Source organism: Trachurus trachurus, assembly GCF_905171665.1.
Source record: "Trachurus trachurus genome assembly, chromosome: 22".
NCBI lineage: Eukaryota > Metazoa > Chordata > Actinopteri > Carangiformes > Carangidae > Trachurus > Trachurus trachurus.
The window spans coordinates 18,633,621-18,658,411 of record NC_139907.1 but is presented as its reverse complement, the minus strand read 5'-3'; the positions used below and the strand labels follow the sequence as shown (position 1 = coordinate 18,658,411).

The 24,791-nt window shown below is 42.5% G+C and overlaps 4 protein-coding genes across 7 annotated transcripts; 2 read left to right on the top strand and 2 right to left on the bottom strand.

Moving 5' to 3' along the window:
• Window positions 1–55: 55 nt before the first annotated feature.
• utp25 (UTP25 small subunit processor component) lies at window positions 56–6,900 on the bottom strand. Its single transcript, XM_083998013.1, has 12 exons — window positions 6,770–6,900; window positions 6,103–6,142; window positions 5,806–5,989; window positions 5,456–5,722; window positions 5,201–5,289; window positions 4,718–5,101; window positions 4,119–4,335; window positions 3,822–4,024; window positions 3,145–3,327; window positions 2,519–2,628; window positions 1,354–1,599; window positions 56–636 (listed from the first exon to the last, which is right to left on the bottom strand). The coding sequence occupies exons 1-12, from the start codon at window positions 6,868–6,870 to the stop codon at window positions 381–383; spliced, it is 2,280 nt and encodes a 759-aa protein (XP_083854139.1). The 5' UTR covers window positions 6,871–6,900; the 3' UTR covers window positions 56–380.
• Window positions 6,901–11,410: 4,510 nt separating this feature from the next.
• tmem151bb (transmembrane protein 151Bb) lies at window positions 11,411–13,561 on the top strand (the record flags this gene model as incomplete). The annotated part of the gene is made up of 2 exons (XM_083997709.1): window positions 11,411–11,488; window positions 12,149–13,561. The coding sequence occupies 2 exons, from the start codon at window positions 11,411–11,413 to the stop codon at window positions 13,559–13,561; spliced, it is 1,491 nt and encodes a 496-aa protein (XP_083853835.1).
• A 3,236-nt stretch (window positions 13,562–16,797) lies between these two features.
• Window positions 16,798–19,140, top strand: mtres1 (mitochondrial transcription rescue factor 1). 2 transcript variants are annotated; one of them, XM_083997777.1, is made up of 4 exons: window positions 16,798–16,820; window positions 17,679–18,132; window positions 18,261–18,333; window positions 18,429–19,140. In XM_083997777.1, the coding sequence occupies exons 2-4, from the start codon at window positions 17,699–17,701 to the stop codon at window positions 18,606–18,608; spliced, it is 687 nt and encodes a 228-aa protein (XP_083853903.1). In that variant the 5' UTR covers window positions 16,798–16,820; window positions 17,679–17,698; the 3' UTR covers window positions 18,609–19,140. The 2 variants fall into 2 exon arrangements, with proteins under 2 accessions (XP_083853903.1, XP_083853902.1); XM_083997776.1 differs by lacking the exon at window positions 16,798–16,820 and having other exon boundaries at window positions 17,631–18,132.
• A 117-nt stretch (window positions 19,141–19,257) lies between these two features.
• On the bottom strand, window positions 19,258–23,930 carry bend3 (BEN domain containing 3). 3 transcript variants are annotated; one of them, XM_083997712.1, is made up of 4 exons: window positions 23,772–23,930; window positions 22,648–22,702; window positions 22,126–22,304; window positions 19,258–22,018 (listed from the first exon to the last, which is right to left on the bottom strand). In XM_083997712.1, exons 2-4 carry the CDS (start codon window positions 22,697–22,699, stop codon window positions 19,784–19,786), a joined length of 2,466 nt encoding a protein of 821 aa, XP_083853838.1. In that variant the 5' UTR covers window positions 22,700–22,702; window positions 23,772–23,930; the 3' UTR covers window positions 19,258–19,783. The 3 variants fall into 3 exon arrangements, with proteins under 3 accessions (XP_083853838.1, XP_083853840.1, XP_083853839.1); XM_083997714.1 differs by lacking the exon at window positions 23,772–23,930 and adding an exon at window positions 23,553–23,666; XM_083997713.1 differs by lacking the exon at window positions 23,772–23,930 and adding an exon at window positions 23,346–23,439.
• Window positions 23,931–24,791: the final 861 nt, after the last annotated feature.

Sequence of the window (24,791 nt, the reverse complement as noted above, 5' to 3'; positions counted from 1 at the left end):
ATAAAAACAGTTATTAAGCATCTTAGAAACATTTTAGGCAACTTGTATGAAGTAAAGGGAATGAACTATTTAGCACTGTAAATCAACGTAACAAATATTTCTACTGAATTTGAAAACCGGCCAGACAAGGAGGAGATGCGTTTACATTAGTAAATCTTATCTGGATCAGCTACAATGTAACTGACCGACCAGAACAATGTTTTATTATCTTGTCTCTTTGTGGTTTGATGTCACAATTGACACATTTTACTCCTCCTGTTACTCTGCATCCAATCCAGGCTCCTCCTGGTCTAATGTCATAGACCCTGCCCGGACTAAAAATGTACAGTAAACATCTACCATGTTTCCAGTGGTTCCTCTTCGATCTGTGCGGCTCCCGATCATGAGGTTTTATCTTCTCCTCCTGTGATAAAGAGGTGAACAGTCTTGTTGGAGTGCAGCATCTGTCCCGCTCTCTGGGCTCCGCCGATGGCAGCCAGTTTGTGGGCGTCGTAGCGCGAGTAGAGAGCAGTGCAGGTCCAGCTGGCCTCCTCCCCCTGACCCCCCGCAGCCAGCATGTTACACACCTCGCTGTAGAAGTGGGAGTACGAGGGCAATCCATAGAATATGAGGTTCCTGACCCCTTTGACGGTGTACCTGAAGAACAGAGGTCAGAGATGTGGGTTTCTGCAAGTTTAGCTCAAGACTGTGATTACTTTATGTTACACAGTAGAAACAATATAGAATATATATTAGAATTGTTTGTCTTTACCATATTCAACATTTGCATGCTGTTATACATTATATTTATAATTACTGATCTATACTACTGATTATTCATATGCAATACTAGAATAAATCCAGTAAAAGGTACATTAAAGGCATATTAAATTTGGATGCCCAGTTTTCTCCATAAGGAGCTGACAACTTAAAAAAATGTTCTCAAATTAAATTCAAATATAAATTATTTAACAACAAAGTGATAGTGGCTAAAAGGAAACCAGCAGTATTTGTCTATTTTTAGATTCTACACTTTAACTTATTGTATATTATTAATTGTTTTACTTTACTCTATTGTTTAGTTTAGTCGTTTGTTTATTGCCTAACTAGAGACACAAGGTCATAATTTCCAATAGTTAAAACTCTGTGCAACAAGTTTAATGTTTTGTATTGTAACAACATTAAATTGCATCGTACCTGTTAACTAAATTAAAGATACATATTTAGTCTATGTTTTTGTTACTTTAAGTTAATAGACAACAATAAAGAAACCACACTGGATGACTTCCTGTCACATGATGTAAATAAACACAGAAAGGTGATAAAGACAACCATCTTTTAAACATTTACTGTTGATGTTGTTGGAGAACTGACCTCTTGTAGAAGTGGAAGCGTTCAGTGAAGAGCAGGAAATGTTTCTCCCCTTTCTGGAAGAAGTGCCTGGCTCGTGACACCTCTGATTTGCTCGAGTACTCGCAGATGCTGGTAAAGTTAATCTCCTCTTTCTTCATGTAGTTCCGCAGCCGGATGTAGTCGAAGTAAGACGGGATGTAGATCAGAGTGTGGGACATAACGGAGTCCCTGTACTGAGGCAGCACTTTGTCTACAAAGAAATGAAACCTACAGGTGGAAATGAAACAGGATTTCAGTACGGATGACAAGAACCAATCGTTTGTCAAGATTTTCACGTTTAATTAAGACAAAAATGTTCATCAGAAAAAGACAGAGATCACACTCAAAACACCATGAAGACAGAAAACAGTCTAGATGGTGAACAGATAATAATGTGTTGGTAGTATGACAGTAAATATTAAAAATAAAGAGGAAAGAGACAGTGAACATGAAAGTTTAACATTAAAGCTATGTGATGTGTTTAATTAAAGCAGAAGTAAGCGATATTTTTGTGTTAATATAAGTCTTAAATAGTTATATCTTCCGACAGCAATCACTTACATACTCTCAGTCACTCTGCTCTGCTCTGAGCCGAGGAGAAAACTTTTCTCGTATCCTACAATTTTTATCCAATGAGGAGAGAGAACGGCATGAAGGGCTGTGTGTGCAGCCAAGGGATGCGCCTGAATGTGGTGACGTAGGGACGAGGACCAATAGATCCATGACGAGGGCGGGGGCTGCTAACTCCGTCGGCTGACAAGAAGTTATGGTGCGTTCAGGGCAGCCCGTAACTCGTGTTTTTCCGATCTGTGAAGTCGTACCAGTTCGATCTGGTGCGAGTTCACGGGTCGGAAGTTACGAGTGGCCGTTATAGTGACTTTCACAGGCAACAGGTCGGAAAAACACGAGTGGGTTGCCTGGAACGCTACAAAGTCGTAAGTCGTGACTTGAAGCTGTAATTTACGGTTTCAAAAGCCTGCCTGGAACGCAGCATTAGCCAAAATTACTTACTTCTGCTTTAATGAAGGAAATGCAACATGTATTTTAAGTCTCTAGGATTCACAGTGTGTTTTGGTGAGAAACACTGACAGTCTTGCAATCAACAATCAATAGCTCAATAGTTAAGGATGTAAAGGTTGGATCTTACCTTGCATCGTGGTCCATGAAGCTGTCAGACGGGAACATCTGAAACACGTGAGGCAGCTGGACCAGCACCTGGCAGATGGAGCCTGTCTTCGGCATGTTCTTAGTGGCAATCTGAGACAAAGAAAAAAACATCAGTCACGTCCTTTAAAATCAGACTTACAGCATCAGACGACATCGAAAGAACTTCACCTAAATGTTGAGCTAAAAACTGCAGTCTGCCCTGAATCTGAAATCCTTGAGAGCTGGTATAATATAATAATAATACTACATTTTATTTAAAAGGCAACTTTCACGAGACTCAGGGTCATCGTACAGATGAGAATAAAAACAGTGAAAAAAAAGTGCAAACATAACAATTGTGATAGATGAAGGGGTGAGTTTTTAAATGGGATTTAAAGAAGGTAATTGAGTATGTGTGGGTGTGTTAGTATGAAGAAGATCAAGAAGAAACTGAGGGGCGAGGTCGTTGATGGCCTTGAAGGTGAGGAGTAGGATTTTATAGGTGATGTGATATTTGATTGGACGCCAGTGGAGCTGCTGCAGGACAGGTGTAATATGAACGGAGGAGGGGGCTCTGGAAGTGATTCGAGCAGCAATATCGGGCGCCATGTGTATAAAGGCGAGTACCTGTCCGCGGTAGTTGGTGCAGTGTTTGGTGAGGATGTTGTTGATCTGTGGCTCCTGGATGGAGCTGAACACCAGCGTCTGTCTGTAGTGTTTGGTCCAGTTGTTCAGGTTCCACATCCTCACCCTGGAGAAGTCCACGCCATGGGCGTCCAGCGGCTGCAGGTTCATGTGCTGCATCACATGCTGGTGGGCGGAGGAGAGTGTGATCAGAAATCAAACACATGAACACAATAGAAAGTTCTCAAATATTATTTAAAGGGGAACTATGCAAGTCCGGTTGCTATTTTGCTGTTTTGCTAACCCTCCTCCCCTGGCCACGTTCTTTTGTTTTGAATGAAGTAAATGTAAAGGCAATCCATGGAGCGATGGATAACATATATCATATACGTGTTATATTTGTGTAGTTTTATCTGTCATAAACAAGAGATTATGGATTACAGTGTGTGTTTTTTACTCGGAAGCTGTTTAATAAATTAATAATCTAAATTTAATAAAGGTTAAAAATCTTGCATAGATTATTTTTCATGAGCAAGATCTAAAATGTGAATTTATAACTTGATTCATCACATGATAGTTGTTGGACAGCAGATGGCGCCACATGTTTCCAGCAGAACAAACCTAGAGCTGCAGGTCCATCGAGCAGTAATGTGGCATTTTGAACATGTTGAGGTTCTCACCAGCACGTGTTCCCAGTTCTGCATGAGGAAGACGTCCGCCTGGTCGACCACCAGCAGCTCGATGGAGGACAGGAAGTCAAAGTCTCTCTTACTTTCTCCTTCAGCCCCCAACACCGTGCGCAGGCCCAGAGGAGACGCGATGATGATGTCCGAGGAGTAGAAGGGCGCGTACAGACGCATGCTGCCTTTCACGATGGAGATACCTGGTACGGACAGAGGACAGCGACACAGTCTCAGACCGGGGAGCGTAGGAGCTTCTCCAAAAGCAGGCCAACTTCTGATTTCGTGCAGCCGTACCTATCCTGAAGTGATCGTCCACGTTGCCTGAGAAGATGGCGTGGTAATCGTCTGGTCTCTGGAGGTTGGACGGCTTGTCGTCTTCGTCTTCTCCAAACTCCTCCTTGAACCTCTTCTTGTTGCTGACCATCATCTTCTTGCTTTTGGTCTCCACCAGGCTGACGAAGGTCTGGACGACCCGCAGAGCGCCGCCTCGGAACGGCACCAGAATCAGGACCTGAAACATTCACCGATGTAAAACCCGTGGACCAGACCGCTCAACATAACCATAAACAGGGGCTACAGAAAGTACGCCTCACTACTACTTTACTTAATGCACGCTTTACTGTTACAGTCTTGTCTTTGCCGAGCTTTTGCTTCAGACTGTGGTCAGGTTCGTTCTGTTTGACTGGACAGAGGCTTGAAAAGCACATGCTAGTGTATCTAAGCAACCACAATTCACACGGCAATGCAAGTATCCAAATATGAAGGGAAGGATAGAAGCTGCTGTATGATTTACCCTCTTTTTACTTTATCCTGCTCCTGACTTCAGTTAATTACCCCCGGTGCTGAGCTGTGAAACAAATCTCAAACCAAACATGATGAAAGTAACTGTTTACCTTGGGCCGGGTCAGACCTTGGTCTCTGGGCTCGTCCTGCGGCTCAGCTCCGGGTTTAGGCCGAGTTTTCTGCTCTCGCAGCTGGGCGTTGTGAGCCAGGACCTGGGAGTTGGCCTTCAGGACGTGGTTCAGCACATGGGTGCAGTATGCGGAGCGCACCCGAGGGCCGTCCTTCAGAGGGCACATCCCTGGGTAGTAGAGGTCCCTGTAGGAGCCCATGAGGGCCAGCAGCTCCTGCTGGAGAGGGCTGATCTCCTGGTTTAGGTCCTTACAGCAGGACTCCAGGAGTTTGTGGAAAACTGGGAGGTTTGAGTCCTTCTGAGGGCCGATGGGTCCAAACTTCTCCAGGGGAGTGGTGCAGAGCAGAGCTCCCAACTTTGGCCACTATGTTAAAAAGAAAAAGACAAAAATTGAATCTGTAATTATAATTTCCGTTAAGGAAAAAGATTGTTGGTAGATTTAATCAAGTTATAATGTTAATACCGTAATCTGAGTCTTTGCTTTGGTGCCAGATGTTATTTTCTGCACATCCTCTTCCTCCAGCTCAATGTCCAAATGCTGGAAAAACATGTCTGCACAGAGAGAATAAAAACAGCCTAGTAAATAGTAAACACACTGTAGTCACATCATATTCCCAAAGTTTTATAACCCAACAAGAAGTTTACCTCATTTAAAAAATAATGAATTTGAATTTGACTTTTATTTTGAAGAGGAATTATTCCTTCCTTCCTTCCTTACCCTTCCTGTCGTGCTGCTCTCTGCTGCTCTGAGGCTCCTCCTGTTCTCCTTCACCTGTGAAGTTTGTCTCCAGACAGAACTGGGACTCGTGCTCCTTGTCTTCAAACTCTTCATCTCCTTTTTCCTTTCCCACTTCCTCCTCCTTCTCCTCTTCATCCTCCCTTCCTGCCAGTTCAGTCTGAGCTTTATCTTCATCTGCAAGTTCCTCCCCTCCTCCTTCATCTTGGTCACCGTCCTCTACGTCGTCTCCATCTGCCTCAATGTCCCCTACAGGAAGAAGCACAATGATATTTAGTCAAATTCAGATACAGTCCCAACGTGTTCAAATGCTGTGGAAATAAAGAACTCACCTTCATCGAGAAGCTCCTCCTCTTCCTCCTCTTCGTCGCTGCTTTCCTCCTCTTCACTCTGGTTGCTGGCGTCAGGTTGGCTGAGGGTTGACAGAAGCTTCTGGTACGCTGTTTTCTGCTCCGGTTCCTCATCTTCCTCCTCCAGATCGTCAGCCTCAGCGTCAGACTGTTCAGGGCTTTCAGTCTGTAACACAAGACAGTAGCACCTTTTTTAATGATATTGGGAAAGGTCAAACATTAAAACGTCATTGACACAACAATCATCAATCTGATGACCTACGACACATTTCTACTCACCAGTTTCACTATTTCAGTTCGTTCAGGTTTTTCATTGACTCTGTGAAACAAAACAAAAATGTACTTAAAACTTACAGACAACTAATAAGGACATGTCAGAAAATTGAATTACTTGGGATATATTTAGAAAAGCTTCTCCACAAAAGTGGATTATATCTGTAACAACCTCTCGAGAGACTCACCAGACATCAGTGTTTCTAAAAAGCAAGCATCATGCTCACCAACACTCATTATAATCTGTGTGTGTGTGTGTTTCAGTCAGTGTGCCAGCACAGTCACAGTCACCATCGGATATCACACAGGAATAATTTCTTCAATGTAAAAGTTAACTTTTATTTCCTGTTGTTGCTTCTTGCTCTCTTTCTGCTGCTAGCTACTTTGCTAGTTGTCTATAAAAAGAACCACGTTGTGTTAAAGTGGTTCCTGTCGTGCTTGGTGACATTAGTGACTGTATAATCGTCTAAAGGAGACCCATAAAGACGAAACATGTTGTTCATGTGTCTACACATTATGTTTTCTTTCTATGGATATAATCACCTTTTAAGTTTCTATCAATAACAGACAACTGCAGCGGAGCTAATTGTAGGCTCAGTTCCTACTTCAGCGTGTTGTTGTTAACTAACACAGAGGCTTCGTTACTGTTGATTAAATTAACTGCGCTACTTACACATCATGAAACGGATGCTCCTCTCCAAACTCCTTCAAGTGTTTCTTCTGTTTTTTGGATAAGTTGGTGAAAAGCTGCTTGTTGTGCCTCCTCTTCCCCATGTTGACACTGGGCTGCACGTGTGTGTCTGTGCAGCTTCCTCAGCGGCGGCAGCGCCTCAGTGAAACACGGTGTTACCGCCGCCTACAGGACAGGAGGGGCACTGCACCTCATCTCTGACTAGAAAAACAGAATATAAAATAACAATTAAACGAATACGGTAGCCTACATAAATAATTACCTTTAGTGCAATTAAAGGTATCGAAAAATTATTGTATTGTGCTATTTATTGAATTTAATGTGCCACTGAAAGTCTGATTAAAGATACCAAATTTCATAACATCGATAATCACACTGTGCAATAGATTATTATTATATTTCTTGGTTATCATGTGCATGTGATTAGGATTATTGATCTATTTACCATATAAGACCATATAAAAACCCAAATATAGTAAAACCCATTGACATTTTTTTTTCAACCACTCAGATATTATTGTAGGAGGCCTTTGAGGCTAAAAATGAAGTTTTTTTTTTTTTTTTTTTTAAATATACGTTTTTGTAAGATTTTAGGGAAATGTTGTATTGCGACGCTGGGCTGAAGGGGGAGCAGAATCTCCTGTATTTGAATTTATTGTCTGAACATTGTTCATGGTTCAAGAATTCATTTGCAGGGTTGACTGCATTTTGCTTTTCCCCAGAACACTAGAACATTTTATGAATAGTCATTTATTACAAAAACATTAACTTTGATGTTCATTTGCAGTCATAATCCCAGAAAGCAAAGATAAACAAAGATGAATAACCTTAATATTTACTTAATCTTTATATTCCATTGTAATAAACAAATAAGACAAAAGGATGCATTATCAAAATTCAGAATAGTTCAGGATGCTTCACCTTAAAGGTACACATCCAATTGTTTTGGGGTTTAAACAAAGTAAATTTAAACCGGAAATTGAGTGTTGATGCTGAGCAAGAGCAGTGAAACATTTTTGTTGTAGAATAAACAATAAGTGACACAACAAACCTCAGTGGGTTTATCAAGATTTCATGGGAAACATTTCCAACATAAGAGTGATAAAATAAAGCCTTTTTTTATATTACTGACTGTGTCAATTTTCTGTATTTCTTACTTTAAACAGATGCTGAATTAATGCTCTCAGGATCACTGCGGGGTCAGGTCAGGGTACTGCAAGGTGCTTTGTGGGTGAATGTGTAGCCAAACGAGCTCAGCAGACCGTATCGAGAGTGTACAGTGTATCTCCTAAAGTCTGGGCACTAAGTCTGTAGTCTATCTGCTGTTTGAAAACTATCCTTGATCAATTATTGAACATGGTAATATCAATTTACTGTTTGCCTGTTTTAGCTGTTACCATGGCAGGCGCTCATCTATTGTTAAGCATTTGGGTGTCTAGTTTTTGCACTCGGGGTATTTTCAGCTCCTTTTGACAAGTCAATGAGGATATGGTTGTTTGATAATTGCACTACTTCACTATGACTCAGGCTGAACGAGAACAAGAGTGGCTATGGCTTTTCTGAATGGGATGTGAAGCATGTGAGGCACTCGTGTTTTAATGGAGGGGCCAAAGGTGAAACAGGAGAAAGAGAAGGCTGTGAAAACAGTCAGGTTCAGAGTAGCATCTGCCAACAGCGGCCGGGTCCTGGCAGAGGTGTTCAAGGATGAAGCGGCCTGGTGCGGCTCTGTGGCCGACTCTCTGGACTCTGACGGCACCAGCAGCCCGGAGGCAGAGCAGGCCACCCCGCTCCCCGCCGCCAGCGAGGCCAACAGTCACCTGAACGGTCTGCTGGTGCAGGGGACTGCTGCTGTGGACGAGAACGGCTGCGAACCTGATGACCTGCTTTTGTACGCCAGTGCCAAGAGAGAGATGCTGTTCAGCAACAAACGCGTCAATATCTGCAGCAAGAACGGGACAATACGAGGAGTGAGGAACAAAGTGAGCGCAGGCCAAGTGCTTTTCAACAACCTCTCCAACATGTACTCTGTAAGTAGCTCAGCACTGTGTCTCTGGACTTTCATTTTGAAACAATGTTCACAGGACATCAGTTTATTCTGCTACAGTTTAGATTATGTATTGCACTGTCTTTGAACTCAAAATTATCATAAAAGTGCTGACACTATTACTTATAGCGACAATCTTTATTATTTTTCCCTTTAAGAGTTCCCACCGTCATCAGAGAAGGAGACCATGGGAGAAGGAGTAAACAGACAGGAAGAAACAGCCCTGAAACAGCCTAAAGACTGTCCTGCTGTTTGATCACTAGGTCTCCTCATTTACAGTAATCCAATAATTACAAGTGTCTGGTTTAAAAAAAAAAAAACTCCTCCATGTCTTCTTCCATAACCCCCTATGGCTTTTGAAGGACTTCAGCTTTACAGAGAAACTGTAGCCCAGTCATACAACTTCTTTGATACAGATTCAGTGATAACAAATTAAAGCAACTGAAGCACATTTAAGCACCTTTATCATATTCATACATTGGTAATGTGTTACATTTATAAACTTTAAAATAGGCTATGTCTAATATGTTTTTATACGTACTGTACGACTTACCACTGCATGTTTGCTTGACCCTCTTCTTCGAAAGGTTTTTCTATGTTTTTTCAAGGCAGTGTGAGTATCACTGTAACAGCATTTCATGTGATTTTGATATCCGGTGGAGTCTCCTTATACTGTTATAGAGCTGAATTATGAGAAAATACTGTCATGTTTTTTGTAAGTAATTTTAAATGTTGTTCATATTAGATGCAGTATGCTTCATATTATGTCTGATAATGTCACATATAAATAAATAGTGAAGCCTCATTTGTTGAGATAGAAATGTGCTTCGTTGCTGCACTACAGTGGATTCTGTCTTTGGCCCAGTGGGTTTAAGAAACAGCTGCTCGTTTGTTCATTATATTTAAGACCAACTAAAGCATGCATCCAAAGTAATCATTAAGTATTAAGTATACACTTCATGTAGAAAATGTAAGCTAATACTGTTTTTATGGTTTTAATATACTTCCATTCAGGCCAGAACTCTTGGAAAAGAAAAAAACAAAAACTGAACTTTAAAGATGATTCACAGCTGAGGTTCAGTTGACTGAAAGGTTTTGTGAGTTCACCATGCTACATTTGATCAAGTAGGGTCTTGGTCATCCAATAATAGTACAACATAAAACATTTTACCGGTGATACTACTGCTGTTTTATTGAAGTAGGCTAACACTTCTGACATTTTTTTACACTGTGGTGACACTGGAGCCATATGAGGTGGGCAGAGATGATTAACTAATGAATGACTCGATTGATTTGATTTGAAGCTGTGTTTAAATACCTGCAGCACTTTTCCCACACAAACTAGTCATAAAGTGCCTCTCAATCACTCAGTCAAATGAAATGGTTAAAATCAAAACACATAAAAAGCTAAAGTAAAATGCAATAGGAAAACAGATACAGGAGGACACAAGCATTAAAATACCACATGCAAACTAAAATAGGTTACCTGTTTGTTTTTTAGCAGATTTTTTTTTTTATATAGGCCTATATTTTTTGGGGGGCGTTTTTGCCTTTATTTGATAGCACCGCCCCTTTTAGCAGATTTTTGAGAGTAGAGTGAAATTATTTCAAATTTAGAGACATCCTAAGCTGAGTTGTAATATAATTTGTCATTTTTGATTAATACATTATTAACAGTGGCAGTTTTAGTTTGCAAAGTTTAAAAGGAAATATCCACCCATAAGTCCAAACAATATTTATTTCTGTGGTTTTGAAACAACTCCCAGGACACTACTGATGTGATAGGACTATTGATTTATTTACAACCATAAACTCATACATTCCTTTGCACGTGAAAGTAGGCTATTTATAGAAAGTGGCTGAACAACCAGATCCAGTCTGGGTGAATTACTGTAGGCTAAATGGATTTCCTCCAACAAGTGTCACCAGTGATGATCTCAAACAATTGTGCTTTTGTTGTTGATGTTTTGAGTAGCTAGGACTATGCTGTGTTTACTTCACTGCCCGTAAATTCAGTTTTATGGTGAACTTTCCCTTTAAGAGACAGATTTATGCAACAGCATCTCACCGTGTACACCTGCCTCAGTCAGCACCGTGGACAGCGACCCTGTGGCCCGCTCACTGCACCTCCTCCTCCTCCCTCCTCCTCCTCCTCCTCCTCCTCTTCTCCCACCGATAAACACAGTGGTCCCTGAGGGGCAGGGCATGCTCATTTTGAAATGCCGACCAGCTAATACAACATAATCTACGATCATGTTACTGCGGCATTGACAGCTAAAACCGTAGACCTATAGACATCCCCACGCGTCGTTTCTCTCTGTTTTGTTTTGCAGCCACCGGAAAGGAAAGACCCCCCCCTTATCTTGGGGCTGCACCGATCACCATGCCTCCGTCTCCCTGCCTCGCGGATGTAATGTAGCCTGCGCCCGACAAGTGGCTCGTCTTGGTTGAGGAGGGTGGGAGTGGGTGGTGGTGGTGGTGGTGGTGGGGGGACAGGACGCTGCAGAGCAAAGGTAGTGAAATCTCTTCCTCTTCCTACTCCACGCCCTGTCATTATTATCAATCGCTGCCCCAGCACCATGTCCCCTCCAGCATCGGCTGCGACAGCGAGTGAAAGCAGCACCACCACGGTTTTCGAGGAGGACACCAGAGAGGAGGTAATCGTCTTGTTACCAGCAGAAAGCCTCTTTTTTTTCTTTTCTTTTTTCTTTGTTGTGACCTGTTTGTCAGATCCTGTCGCAGAGCTGTGATGAATCCATGTGCATGTGTGTGTGTGTGTGTGTGTGTGTGTGTGTGTGTGTGTGTGTGTGTGTGTGTGTGTGTGTGTGCAGGCAGTAGGACACTGCAGGTGAGGTGAGGGGTCTGCATGGGGTTTAACTGGAGATCCTTCTTCGGCAGGCTGCAGTTTGCTATGGGGGAATTTAAACCATCTTGTTTCCTGTTGTGATGATTTTAGAGTAAAATGCAAGCAGATGTGAGTGCTGGTAATTAACCGACCAGCACCACCTGTCTTTCAATATTATCTCTCATGTGCTGTGGTGGGCCTGTAGCTCAGCACCTGTCACACAGCCACTCATCATACAGTAGCTCTTTATGGCATCAGATGTGGAATAACTTTCTTGTTTTCCCAACTGTCTTTGCAATTAATTGCCTCATCTGTGAGTGTGACTACTACTTTGGATGCGGATCTGGATCTGGATCATTAGTTTAAGAGAAAAGTTAGCTACCCCTTACCCTCACCTTAACCCTATAACCCTGATTTACAAGTCACATGACAATAATCTTCATCCCTTCTTTGTTTTGTTTTGATTCAATAGCAAAGACCCCTGAGGCAATCTCTGAGCAAGTCCCTGTGTCGGGAGAGTTTCTGGAAATGCCTGCTCCTGTCCGTTCTCATGTACGGCTGTATGGGAGCCATGGTCTGGTGTCATGTCACCAAGGTGACCCGCCTCACCTTTGACAGTGCCTTCAAAGGGAAATCCATGATGTACCATGACACCCCTTGCTCCGACGGCTACATCTACATCCCGCTGGCCCTTCTGGGCATGCTCTATCTGGTCTATCTCGTGGAGTGCTGGCACTGTCACGTGAAGAACGAGCTGCAGCACAAAGTGGACGTGGAGGGCATCTCCGAGCGGATCCAGAGGATGCAACAAGCCAAACCCTGCATCTGGTGGAAGGCCATAAGCTACCACTACGTTCGCCGGACTCGTCAAGTCACGCGCTACCGCAACGGAGACGCTTACACCAGCACCCAGGTTTACCACGAACGTGTCAACACCCACGTGGCGGAAGCCGAGTTCGACTACGGCCACTGTGGCGTCAAAGATGTTTCCAAACAGCTGCTTGGTTTGGAGAAATCCGCTCTCACAAAGATGCGCTTCACCAAGTGCTTCAGTTTCGCCAACGTAGAGTCAGAGAATTCCTACCTTACACAGCGAGCGAGGTTCTTCACCGACAACGAGGGCCTGGACGACTACATGGAGGCCAGGGAGGGCATGCACCTGAAAAACATTGACCTGAAGGAGTATGTCCTGGTGCTGTCCGACCCAGAGCGCCACCCCTGGTACCTGTCCCACTACGTCTTCTGGTTCGCTTCCTTCCTCACCTTCTCCTGGCCTCTCAGAGTCTTCACAGAGTATCGCACCGCCTACGTCCACTACCGCGTAGAGAAGCTCTTTGGGCACGATTACATACCCGTGACCCCGTGTGACGACCGGCCATACTGGCGTCGCATCCCTCGTGTTAACACCATCGACAGCACCGAACTGGAGTGGCACATTCGATCCAACCAGCAGCTGGTGCCCAGTTACTCGGAGGCCGGCCTGATGGACCTGGCCCAGCAGTGCCCTTCCAGCTTCAGCGGGGTCCGTCAGAACTGCGAGCGTTGCCACAGAGCCATCAGCTGCTCCTCGGTCTTCTCCAGGAGCGCCCTCAGCATCTGCACCGGCGCCAGCTCCCGCATCCCCTTCAGCGGCAGTCGCTTCTCCCTGGCTCGACGCTACGGCTCCCAACGCAGCTGTTTCTGGAGGAGCGGCAGTTTGGAAGACCAGGAGAGCCCCAGCGAGAACACCCGCTGCCTGTCGGAGCGTCACGCCACAGATGACGAGGGACCCCCGGACTACGAGGACGCACTCTGCTACCCGGTGCTCATCGTCCACTGCAGCGAGAACTGCCACAACCACAGGTCGTTCCACAGACACGGCTCCTGTGTGGAGACGTCTTTATGAATATGCAGTCACTGACGAAGCACAGTGGCGATTCTGTAGCATAAAAAAACACTTTGGGACACCAGACACATTGTGTGAAAACAAGTCTTATAATGTGAGATAAAGTGCTGTGTTGCCATACTGTCCGAAAAACAAATGCCTGAATCCTGAATGTGTGAATCACCAAAGCAATAACAGTGATTAGAGAGCGGAGGACACAGCAACAGTGGTATGTGAACTTACTAATATACACACACATGGAAAAAATATATCTGCCTAGCTTCCTATGAAAACCAAGCAAGGACTGTTACACTGTACATCATTGCCATACCTTTTAAAATCTCATATGTTCTCGCAGATCATATGAAACTGAAACTGAAGCTGCAGTTACCTCACAAGACCTTTTCAGAGGCCACGGATCAGATGGACAGGTTCAACCGTCTCATTCATTCAGTGGAGTCATAGTAGCCGACACATCAGAAATGATAGAGAAAGAGGAGCTCAGATAAAGTTGAATGAATTTTTTATCACGAGGACGTTTAATCTGTTTCTAATTACAGCAATAACTGTGAAAATAAATGCAATCTTCTCTAGTGGAAAAGTCAAAAAAGGACTATCAGTCAAATATCGTGTGTTGCGCTTATGCACATCACAAAAATACATGAATCCTGCGTCATATTAACTCTTGGATACGCTCAGTCACTGTTACACCAATATGTGATATCTAAAAAAAAAGAAAAATATTTTGTTGTGGTGAAGTGTTGTAATTGGTGTACCTACTTTTTTTTTTATCAACATGTATCATTATTTGTTCTTCAGTTAGTGACTTTCTGCATCTCCCAGAATGCCTTTTGACGACGCAGATAACAGGTAGGCCTATAGGTTTATTTTCAGCTGTTGTTTTTATGTGTTGGTGGAAAGTGGTCACAGTGGTCGTGTGACAGTTGATTTGATTGATGCACTTGTACAGTGGATGTCTCCCTGTTTGACTGTTGACTGTTGGTGCTATTTGGCAGCTCCAGAGAGACACATCCACATCTTTTGGATGTTGTTGGACTCACACCTAAACACGATGTTTACAGTTGATGCTTTTGAAACATTTTTAACCATAAACCTCCATATGTTGTATATGTTGGTATTGCCTCAATGCAATGACAGGTTGTCGCAGTTTGTGTATCTGCAAGGAAGGGAAGAAACAACAAATACAGAATCAGAGAAGCTTTTATTGTTGTTAAGGTGGATTTCTGCTATAACGCTTGATTTACATGTCTTGACTGACCCAGAAACTGGAAAAATGTTGGAGCACCAAAACTGTCTGGTCATATGAGCTTTTACTTTGACAAGCTAAAATGTAGTATGAAAATCCATCATCCATGAAAATGATTGAGAAAGTTCATTAGAGGTTCTAGCATTTTGTCCTAAATTTGACTTTTCTGCTGCCTACTGCCACGAAGAAAACCTGCCGGCTACTGTGGTACACACATTACATTAATCTCACAATCAGACAGGTTTACACTGACTCTATAGTACATTTATATATTAGCCACTTCCATTATCATCATCATCAGACAGACAAAAAAAACCTTATAATTTATCCAAAGGTCATTAAATCCATGCTCAAATTTGCATGATTTCCTTCTGCTAAGACAATGTGTTAAATCCATAAAACATACCTGAATGTAAACCACCAGCATATATGATATACTGTAGTATATGTCCATTATGTGTCTGTACAAAAAGAATAATGCTCCACTTTTAATATGTAAAATGATGGTTTCACTGTCCCATGTATGTGTGAAAGTCTAAGGACCACAGCACACTCCAACATGTCACCGTGTTTTGTGAAGAGATGTTGGGTGTCCACATTTGAGTTAATCTGGAGGAACCCTGACTTTTTTTTTTTAAATAGAGTTTACAGGCAGAATATGCAAGGATGTAAATGCACTTATGTTTACATGCGGACGTCATACAAACTTTATAATACTGATGGTTTTTCTAATAACATCCAACAGGAACATATTGTATGCATCCTTGCAAATGACACCCTGTTCTTATATTGTTTTTCGATAATGTAGTGACACCAGTATTATGCACTTGAAGTGACACTATAGACATTATGAATTGTAGTGAAGCTGAATGTTGATGTAAATTCTCTTAATAAGTAATAAAGTATTCAAGCTGATATATTGACAGTTACAGAACTACTCAGAAATAAAACAATACAGAACTACTTAAAGCTTCTTGTAAAATGTTTAAAAAATGTTCTTGTTGTCATAATAATCAAATGGGCTGTATAAATCACTTGATGAACTTTATGTATTCAAATTTATCTTATGCTGGATAAATAAAAGTTGCAATAAATGTCTGGGGCAAAAAACCCCATGTATATTTAAATATGATGCTCACTTGGATCATCACACTCACTGTGAAAATCTGGATGGGAAGGGGTCTAGTGGACGAACTGCTGCCAAAAGGCCTTTTTCACTTACATTTTAACAGGTGAAAACAATTAAATGAATCACCTCTGAACTCCATTTTGCTGCTGCTTCACTCTTATGTTGTGCACACTGGTTCACGGTCACACTGTGAAACATTGTTAATGTAAATAATAGCACCTACGGTATGCTTTTCCTATGATGGCAACAATGTCTACAGTGGAAAATGCCTCTAAGTGTCAAAATACAGTTTGTAAAAACAAGGCAGAGAATATTTACTTCACCTGTTATAATCAGAGTTTACATACTGAGCATATTCATTACACATTTGCTCTTGGATGGCTTAAAAACATGTCTGATAGACTTTTTTTTTTTTATTATTATTATTAATGTAGCCTACAGATATATCTGAGAATATGCAATATTTTAAACAGTAGCAAATTCTTAAAAAAACAAACAAACATTATGCACACATTCAGCCAAAAAGCATGATTACCCATAGGCTATTATTTTGAATTACCGTAAAGTAAATGAAGGGAAAATGTTACATCCACTTGTAAGTTGACTTGGCTCACTCTTAATTTTTTTTTTTTAAGTGTGTGCAGTGTAAATATGCCACTGGGTCCTGTCAGCACATTATATTTTGACTGTTTTGCATTAAAAAAAAATCCTACATTTCTGTTTCTGTATTTCTGTTGTTTTTTGGTCTGCTGAGCCAGTGTGTAAATGTAAGTCTCCTCCGGTGCAGCAGGTGGCAGCACCTTTACATTAAAGTACACAAGACACCAGCGAGAAGAGGCGACCGACCAAGTACAGGAACAAGCTACAGAAGGTTACCCCCTTAGGTGAGTGGACTGTCTGTCAAATAACAGTTTTATCTTAACAGCTGTACATTCAGCTATCAGCTTCAAATGCACATCTGTGTAACAGCGCTGTGGTTTACACGCTCGCGGTGGGTAGCACGAGCGAGTGCACGAGCTCACAGAAGTAATGATGTAGAGTTAGCTACTGAAGCTGCATCCGCCCCATAGTCCGAGTCTGAGTCTGAGTCTGCTGCTGTTAAAGCCTAAAACTGTCAAGCTCAGTCACTCACTGACAATGTTCACAAGGTTGAATTAACTTACGACCACACAAAAAACAAAGATAACAAGATGAAGACGGATCAGAACAAGCGACAAACTGAAACAACGCTGTCGTCCATGATTGTTGATGTTGTTGTTGTCGGTTGGTGTCAAACACAAAGGAGAAAACATCACTTCTGAAATCAGGATTTGTCTCTTTTCTCGTTTTTCCTTCTTTTTTTTATTTTATTAATTTGTGAGAAAATCTCTAATGCAAACTTTGTGAGCATCATAACCTAGAAATACATGGAGGCTTTTACTTTGAAGGGGATTTTGGTCGATTACTGTATGTTGCAGACGTCAAACTCCAAATAATCTCGATTTACTAGTTTTACTGTAACAATTTAACAATAACAAAATAGAAAATGTATCCAATTAACACAAATGAGAGTAGAAGCAAATCCCTGAGCTTCACAGTTCATTCTTAGTCTTGGTGAGGGACGGCTGACAAATATTTTTAACACTTTTAGTCTGAAGCCTTGATTCCTGATACTGTACTGCATGCATACAAATGAATAACCCTTAAATGAACGACTAGGAGTTCAGTAATGTGTCCTGATGTCCCTGAACATGTTGTTCCAGTGTCTGGGTGGAGCACCAACATGCAGAACTTGGTGGTGCAGGCACTCGCCATGAGGCAGCTGGGGAGGCTGAACTCCCGCCACCTGCTGGCTGCTGGCTACGGACTGATGCAGGCCGAGTGGTGTCCCAGGTCTATCCACACACGCCAGCTGTGGGGCTGCTCGGTGTTCCCCGCACCGGGCTGTCACAGGCTGGTTCTCCACGGCAGAGACCCTGTCAGGAGTTGGTCTGTTCATCATCTGAGGTTTAAAAGCAGCAAAAAGAAAGGCGCTGCTAGGACAGCACAGCAGACAGAGGAGGAAGATGAGGACGAGAAAGACCCAGAGGACAGCGATTATGAAGTTGAGGAGGACGAGGACCCAAATCAACCAAAGGACTATAAAGATATAGAAAAATATGTGCAGTCTTTCCGATATGATCTGATCATGAAGGCCGGCCTGGACATTTCACGCAAGTGAGTCGTCACTACAGATCTATTTTATATGGTTGTTGGGCATTCATAGTGGTCAAACCATTATCAAATGTAAATAGCAAAACCTCTTTTATCCAGTAACCAAGTTTTGTGTCTTTGTCTTGCAACAGTAAAATTGAAGATGCCTTCTATGACAACAAGCTCAGGCTAAATGGGAGAAAACTCATCAAGAAAAGCAAAACGGTGAGTGATGAATTTCTTATTTCTCATGTTTACATCATGAGCCCTGCTGGGCCTTTAATTGATTTAACACAAGTCATATTTTCTTCTGTAATCAGGTGAAAGTGGGGGACACCTTGGACCTGGTACTCTCAGAGAACCAAGACAACACCGTTACTCTTATGAGAGTCACCATCAGGAGGGTATTTGGTGAAACCAGTGGTACAGAAAAGTACAAAGTTGCCATCAGGCGCTGGAAACATTTACAGCTCTCCAAAGATGAAGCCTTTCAGCCATGAACTTGAAGGAGACACGAGTGACTTAGATAAAATACGGGAGAAAGGCTATCAGATGACTGGCAATTTGAATGGTCTTCAACATGTTGCATGTGAAGTCATACAAAATGTACAATGTAAATGTAAAGCGCTCCCAGTGGTTGTTCACGCTATAGTCGGTTGGGAGAAAGATTTTGAATGTGTACCTTTCCCCACGACACTGTGTGACTGCCCCAATAAACATGCACTGTTTTGTTTAGAAATGTGAAAATCATGTCTTCATGACCTGGCAAGTTCAGTTTCATCTGACTGGGTAAGTTGTACTTTGCCTCATTTTTCCTGTGAATCCTTGTGAATAATTTTTATTGGACAACAACAGAAAATGGTTAAGTAGAATCAATATTCATGATAAATATTAACTGGGTTATTGATGCGATTGACATCAAAGCTGAGAAATGTAGGTAATTATGTGCTTCGATGAAGAAAATGATGCCTCTTTCTCTGTGGGTGTGTGGTTAAGAAATGTATGCACAGGCTGAATAAATGTTTTACATTATTTTCTCTTAATATTATTTAAAATGCAACCACATTAAACCAGCTCCTGTTCCTAAGTCCCAACTAGAAACCTCAACAGGAACAGTTAAGTGCCATTATGTAAAACAGTCCAATCATGTCATCTTTTATCTATGTTTTTATTAGAAAGAGGTTATCATGATCCATTGTCATGTTAAATTGTATAATATAAACTTCTATAAGAAGGCTTAACATAAGCACATTATTATTAAAACAGTGGTGGCACAATGCTACATCAGTAACTGCAATGGAAATATCACATCATTGTGAATCCTTTCTATCCATAGAGCAAATGTGTGATCTATGCTATTAGCTACTATCATTGTTATTGTTTTTAAGGCTACAACATTTATCAACAAAGTATGTTAGATAAGCTATGACAGTTTTGGCTTATAAATAGAAGCAGTTTTAACTCTTTATCCAACAATAAGACTACATTTACTACAACATCTACTGCTGTAGTCCAAAGGTAAAATATGACTAAGAATAGTACTGAAGAAACTCAAAACAGCTTGGCTTCATCCTACATAGGACAGTTTTGTAAAAGTTCAACAATGCGCTTCAGCTTATATACTGTGCAATTATTTTCATGACAAAAAGTGTTGCCTTACTGCAAAGTATTCTAACTAGGACACAATGCTTGACCTCTTGGCCTTCTTAAGAATGTCACACTTCTTGCGATTAGGGCGCCGGCAGCGTTCGTCAATGCTTGGCACACATTCATAGTGCCACACCTCCTCCATCTTATCCACAGGATACACTGCTTCAACATAGTGACGGATCAATCTGAGGCGCACGGGGTCGAGCTGCTTCTTGTTGCAGGCCCCTGAATGGTTGTACTGCAGCCGCAGGTTCTCCTGGGTGAAGAGCTCGGGGAAGAGGCGCACGAGGAGGCGGGCGGCAAAGTTCCCAACAGAGAGACTCTGCTGGACGATTTCCCGCACCTCGGTGTCTGAGAGCAGGTAGACAGAGGGCACAGGGAAGTCGGGTTTGGAAACAGTCAGTTCGTCCAGGGGGATTTTGCAAAAGTCCTTGCTGCTTTTCTCCGGAGGTAAAGAGGGAATATCTGGATCCTCTCTAATATTATCGGGGTTAAACTGGTTCAGCTGGCTAAGAAAGTCCTGCTCCGAGTCTTGACCATACACCTTGCGTTGCTGCAGATAGGATCTCCTCTGCTCCGTGTCACGTCTCCTACATCTCTCGTCAAGTTTTCCCACAAATTCTAACATCCATACTCTATCGTTCTTGGCCCGCAGGTAAACTAACTGAACGTAATGACGGATCAGGTTCACACGGACAGGGTCGAGCTGCTTTTTTCCAAGAGAACCGCTGCAGTTGTACTGCTTCCTTATGTTCTCGTGAGTGAACAGCTCGGGGAACATTAGCACTAGCAGCCGAGAGGCAAAATTCCCAATGGACAAGCTACATTCATAGTTGTTCTTCAGCTGCTCCCTGGAGAGCAGGTACTCCTGGGGGACAGTAAAGTCTGGTAAAGGAATCTCCAAATTGTCAAAATCCACAGGTGTAAGCAGTGACTTTTTGGATTTGCGACTGGGTCTTTCGTAATCACCTGCCTCTGGGACCTTAATTATAGAGACATCCTCAGGAAGACTAGCCAGGTCATAGCCCTCGTCATTTATATTGTCTGGTTCACTTCCATTGCCGTTACTGTGAGGACCCTCGAGGGCATCCTCCATGTGCTGGATGCAGACCTGGAGCCAGCTGTCCTCAGGCACATCAGGAAAATTTGCTTCCATATACTTTCTTATTATTTCCATCTTGTCCGAGTCCAGAATTAGTTGCCCGATACTACCAAAACTGCCAGAGCCTTCGGGCATCTTTCCCTCTTCAAACACCTCAGGGAAAAGTCGGTGCATAAGAAAAATAATCAAGTCCTCAGGGGAGGAGAACTCATCCAGCTCCTCTGTGGCTTGTGCACTGAAAGCAAGGTCTGATGCAGCCAGGCTGCTTTGCTGGTTATCAAGAGCGATGTGCTCCTCCTGACCCTGCTCATTAATAAAACGGTAGGTTTGAGGATGCTCTGCTTTTATCCCAGCACTTGTGATTGTCTGCTTCCTGAGCAGCCGTGCGCTTTCCATGTCCCTCTGTGCCCAGAAGCGATTAAAGAAGTCATTTATCTGAAGGAGGCATTCTTCCTGCCAGACGCTGTTGTTCTTAACCGAGGGGTAGCATACCTCAACGTAATTACGGATCAGCTGCAGATGCAGTGACTCCAGTGTTCTCTTGCTTGCCATGCATTCATGAGAGCACTCCCTGACTTTGAACAGCTCAGGAAAGAGATGCACCAGCAGCCGACACCCAAGCTCCCCAGCGCTGGTCGTCTGCTCCATCAGCTGATTCAGTTCATCACTCGTTAGGAGATATTCAGGAGGAGGCTGGAACTCCGTCACCATGTCAGCTGGTTTGATCTGCTTTTTTATCCGCATGACTTCAAGAGTTAACAAATCCACTTTGCTATGCAGTTGAGTCATGCTTGAATTAAGGGTATTGAGAATGAAAAACATTTTTTCTATGAGTGGATAGAGGCTAGAGTTTGTTGTTGAAGCTTGACCTAAACTGTCTGTGGTGGGGAGGGTTTCAAATTGGCCATTTTCCTCTGGGCTTTGAGGCTTGGATGAGAGGATGCTGCTGAGGCTGAGCTGATTCCCGGCACTGTGACTGGCTTGCAGCTCCAGACTTGGTGTGTTCCTCTTCTCCGAGATCCTGTGGGAGATGCTGAAGAGAGGCTTTCTGTAGGAAACTCTGGATGATTTCTCCTGGACACAATCCCTCTTCTCTCCAGTTGTGGTGAGGCAAAGAGGCTCATGTTCGCTGCTCTCATCCGTCGAGTGCCTCCTCATCTAAACAGAGGAAATGATATTCAAACCACGTATATATATATATACATACTGTAAGAGACACCTTAAGCTAAGTAACATTCAGATATGCAGATGGTTAGTTAGCCTACCTCGCTGGAAAGTCTGGCTCTCTTGCTGCTGGTGGACTGGTCTGTATCAGAGCCCATCTCTGCAGATGCCCGTTTACCAGCCTCTGTATCCCCATGAGATCCTCCCCCCGGTGCTTCTGGTTGCTTGGAAATAGCATAGTCCTCTGTCTCCTCCTTGACATCCTGGACATGCTTGCATTCTGCAGAGAGCGAGAGATTCACATTTGCTTTGTCAGACTATTTAAATTCTTCATGTGATTTTTCTTTTGCACCTCAGCATTGATATTGAGCAATGCAGATGATCCACCTATATTATGGAAAATTCAACAAACCTCTTGTACAATCTGATGTCTTAATATGAACCTATATTTATGGTATTTAAACTTTAACATGAGTATTTAATGTTAGATTTCTAGAAACTATATATCAGAAGAAGTTGGTGTGGCTTTACTATACAACAGTTTGTTTATTCTTCAATTATTACACAAACTCCTGTGTCTTTCCTGCTGTTGCAGATGCATAGATAAAGTTCGCAGAACTTGCCTTTCTCAAGCATCGCTTCATCTGAAACTTCCCCATGCTCAGAGAAACTCATAGCCTAGAAAAATAAATAAAAAACATAACGTTACTGAAAAACTATGTGTAAAAAACATGATTAATAAGTTAACATATATAACATACATTAGTAAACCTCCTATAAATGTGGATTAATTAGTCAATTGACATAGAAGTAACAATATTGATAATCAAGTTATTATCTAAGTGATTTTAACATGAGATGGTTAAATTCAACCTGTTAAAGCAACTGTGTTTGTTGTCTTAGTAGCATTCCACAATTAAATATATTTCAGGTTTGGACTGCTCATCCAACGGAACATGACATTCTCGAGAAATTGTCTACATTTTACTGACATTTATGTACTAACCATCTGATCGGATTGTTGAGAAAACAGTGGTGCATTAGGCAACAATCTAATGTTTATTTGCAACTCTTGACAGACATATAAAGAACCTGATCAAATTCTGCCAAGAAAGGAAAACAGTGAAGTTGGTTAACTAAGTTTAAAGCTGATTGTATTTAAGACAAACTTAAAAACATACATCACAGCACACATTTTTAGTTCATGCATAAAAACACGTAGTGTGTGTGCGCGCGCTGCAGCGATGACAATCAGCACGTGACCAGCTGTGCAGAAGAGGCTCGAGCGGGTTAAACGGACATAAAATGATTTCTCTCACACAGTGAAAGTGCAGCAGCTCCACGGTCCCGGCGGAGACTCACTCCGCTGTGTGTGCACACCGGACACCGAGTCGCCTCCTCGCTCTGCTCCTGCTTCACTACCCGGCTACTTCCTCATTCTTCCGCCCATGAACCCTTGAACCAAAACACAAGACTAAGCAGCAGCCGCGCGCCGCCAACTCTCGACAAAGCCCCGTCTCTAACTTACCTGTCTCGACAACAGTTGGGCTCGTCGCGGCTCTCGGCAACACGGCGCTTTTATCTAAATGTGCAACATTTTGTTTGTGAATTTTAATGACGCGGCAATGTTTGCGTGGACGAGCCCCCCCTCCTCCTCCTCCTCCCCCTCCTCCCCCCTCCTCATCCCTCCTGCTCTGACTCTTGGTAAATTAACGGTAAACGCGCGTGACGGGCGGTTTGAGCTCACCTTTACGAGTCCACGCGGTCCTTCCGGACTGTAAACAGAGGGCTGGTCATGTCCGCGGCCTGTCACTCAGCTTCATTTGCAGGGAAACTGTTGTTCTTCTTGTTGATGTTTTTTTTCTCGCTCGGCTTCTGTGCTTTTCTCGCGTGACGTGACACGGCGCGCGCCTGCTGTGTCACTTCCGCACAGCTGTGGCGAGAGGAGGGGAGGGGAGGGGAGGGGAGGAAAATTACACCAACCTGCAAGTAGCCTACCGTTACACTGTCGCCTGCACCACTCATCAACATTACTGTTGTACTGCTTGTTAAAACAAACACACAGCACCATAAAAAACGTTTAACCCCAGCTATCGCCATGGGAGGCCTCTTACCCACAGTATTGAAACTTTGTTGCTTATCTGAACAAATAAACACAATAAACCACTTTATTTTTTGACGTTATCTTCCTTTTAACGTTGCCCTACATTTGTATTATCATGTATCCGCTAAAAACAGATTATTATTATTATTCGGACTTGTTGCAGCGGAAAGCTGAAAGTGATTTCAGAGAGATTGTGTGTTTAATCAGTCAACAGTCAGACAATTATAGATTATTTCATTATGTGTACTCTACCCATATGTGGCCATCAAGCTAATGTATTAATATCTGGTCATGAATCAATCTACCACACACAAGTCATGGTAAACGGTGCACAGAACAGCTGCTTGAGAAAGAAAGAAACGTTTAAAGAGCAACTTGACACTATAGGCTGTTTAACAAATGCACTGTAGGTCTTTTCCCCGTCTTCTTCCTCCTGTATTGTAAAATTGATATAACATTGTGTCTTTCTTTAACCTGTCTGTGCACTAGGCTATATCCTGTTATTTGGAAATTAGTATTTATTTATTTATTTCTTCGTTGACATTTAGGATTTTATCAGTTTAGCGCATAATACGGACACTGACTTTTTTTTTTTAATTATTGTTATGTATTATGTTGTTATTATGTCACTCTTAATCTGCCATTCTGTTTCAAAAAGTGAAA

Bases quoted from the DNA above. Each gene is read 5' to 3' on its own strand.
- utp25 (XM_083998013.1), bottom strand. From the start codon at position 6,870: ATGGGGAAGAGGAGGCACAACAAGCAGCTTTTCACCAACTTATCCAAA. The intron at 3,328-3,821 runs GTGAGAACCTCA...TCCGCCCACCAG, and splicing joins AGAACTGGGAACACGTGCTG to CATGTGATGCAGCACATGAA. The intron at 1,600-2,518 runs GTAAGATCCAAC...TTCCACCTGTAG, and splicing joins TTCATGGACCACGATGCAAG to GTTTCATTTCTTTGTAGACA.
- mtres1 (XM_083997776.1), top strand. From the start codon at position 17,645: ATGTGTCCTGATGTCCCTGAACATGTTGTTCCAGTGTCTGGGTGGAGC. The intron at 18,133-18,260 runs GTGAGTCGTCAC...GTCTTGCAACAG, and splicing joins GGCCTGGACATTTCACGCAA to TAAAATTGAAGATGCCTTCT. The intron at 18,334-18,428 runs GTGAGTGATGAA...TTCTGTAATCAG, and splicing joins TCATCAAGAAAAGCAAAACG to GTGAAAGTGGGGGACACCTT.
- bend3 (XM_083997712.1), bottom strand. From the start codon at position 22,699: ATGAGTTTCTCTGAGCATGGGGAAGTTTCAGATGAAGCGATGCTTGAG. The intron at 22,305-22,647 runs GCAAGTTCTGCG...CGCTCTCTGCAG, and splicing joins TGAAGCGATGCTTGAGAAAG to AATGCAAGCATGTCCAGGAT. The intron at 22,019-22,125 runs GTAGGCTAACTA...TCCTCTGTTTAG, and splicing joins GAGCCAGACTTTCCAGCGAG to ATGAGGAGGCACTCGACGGA.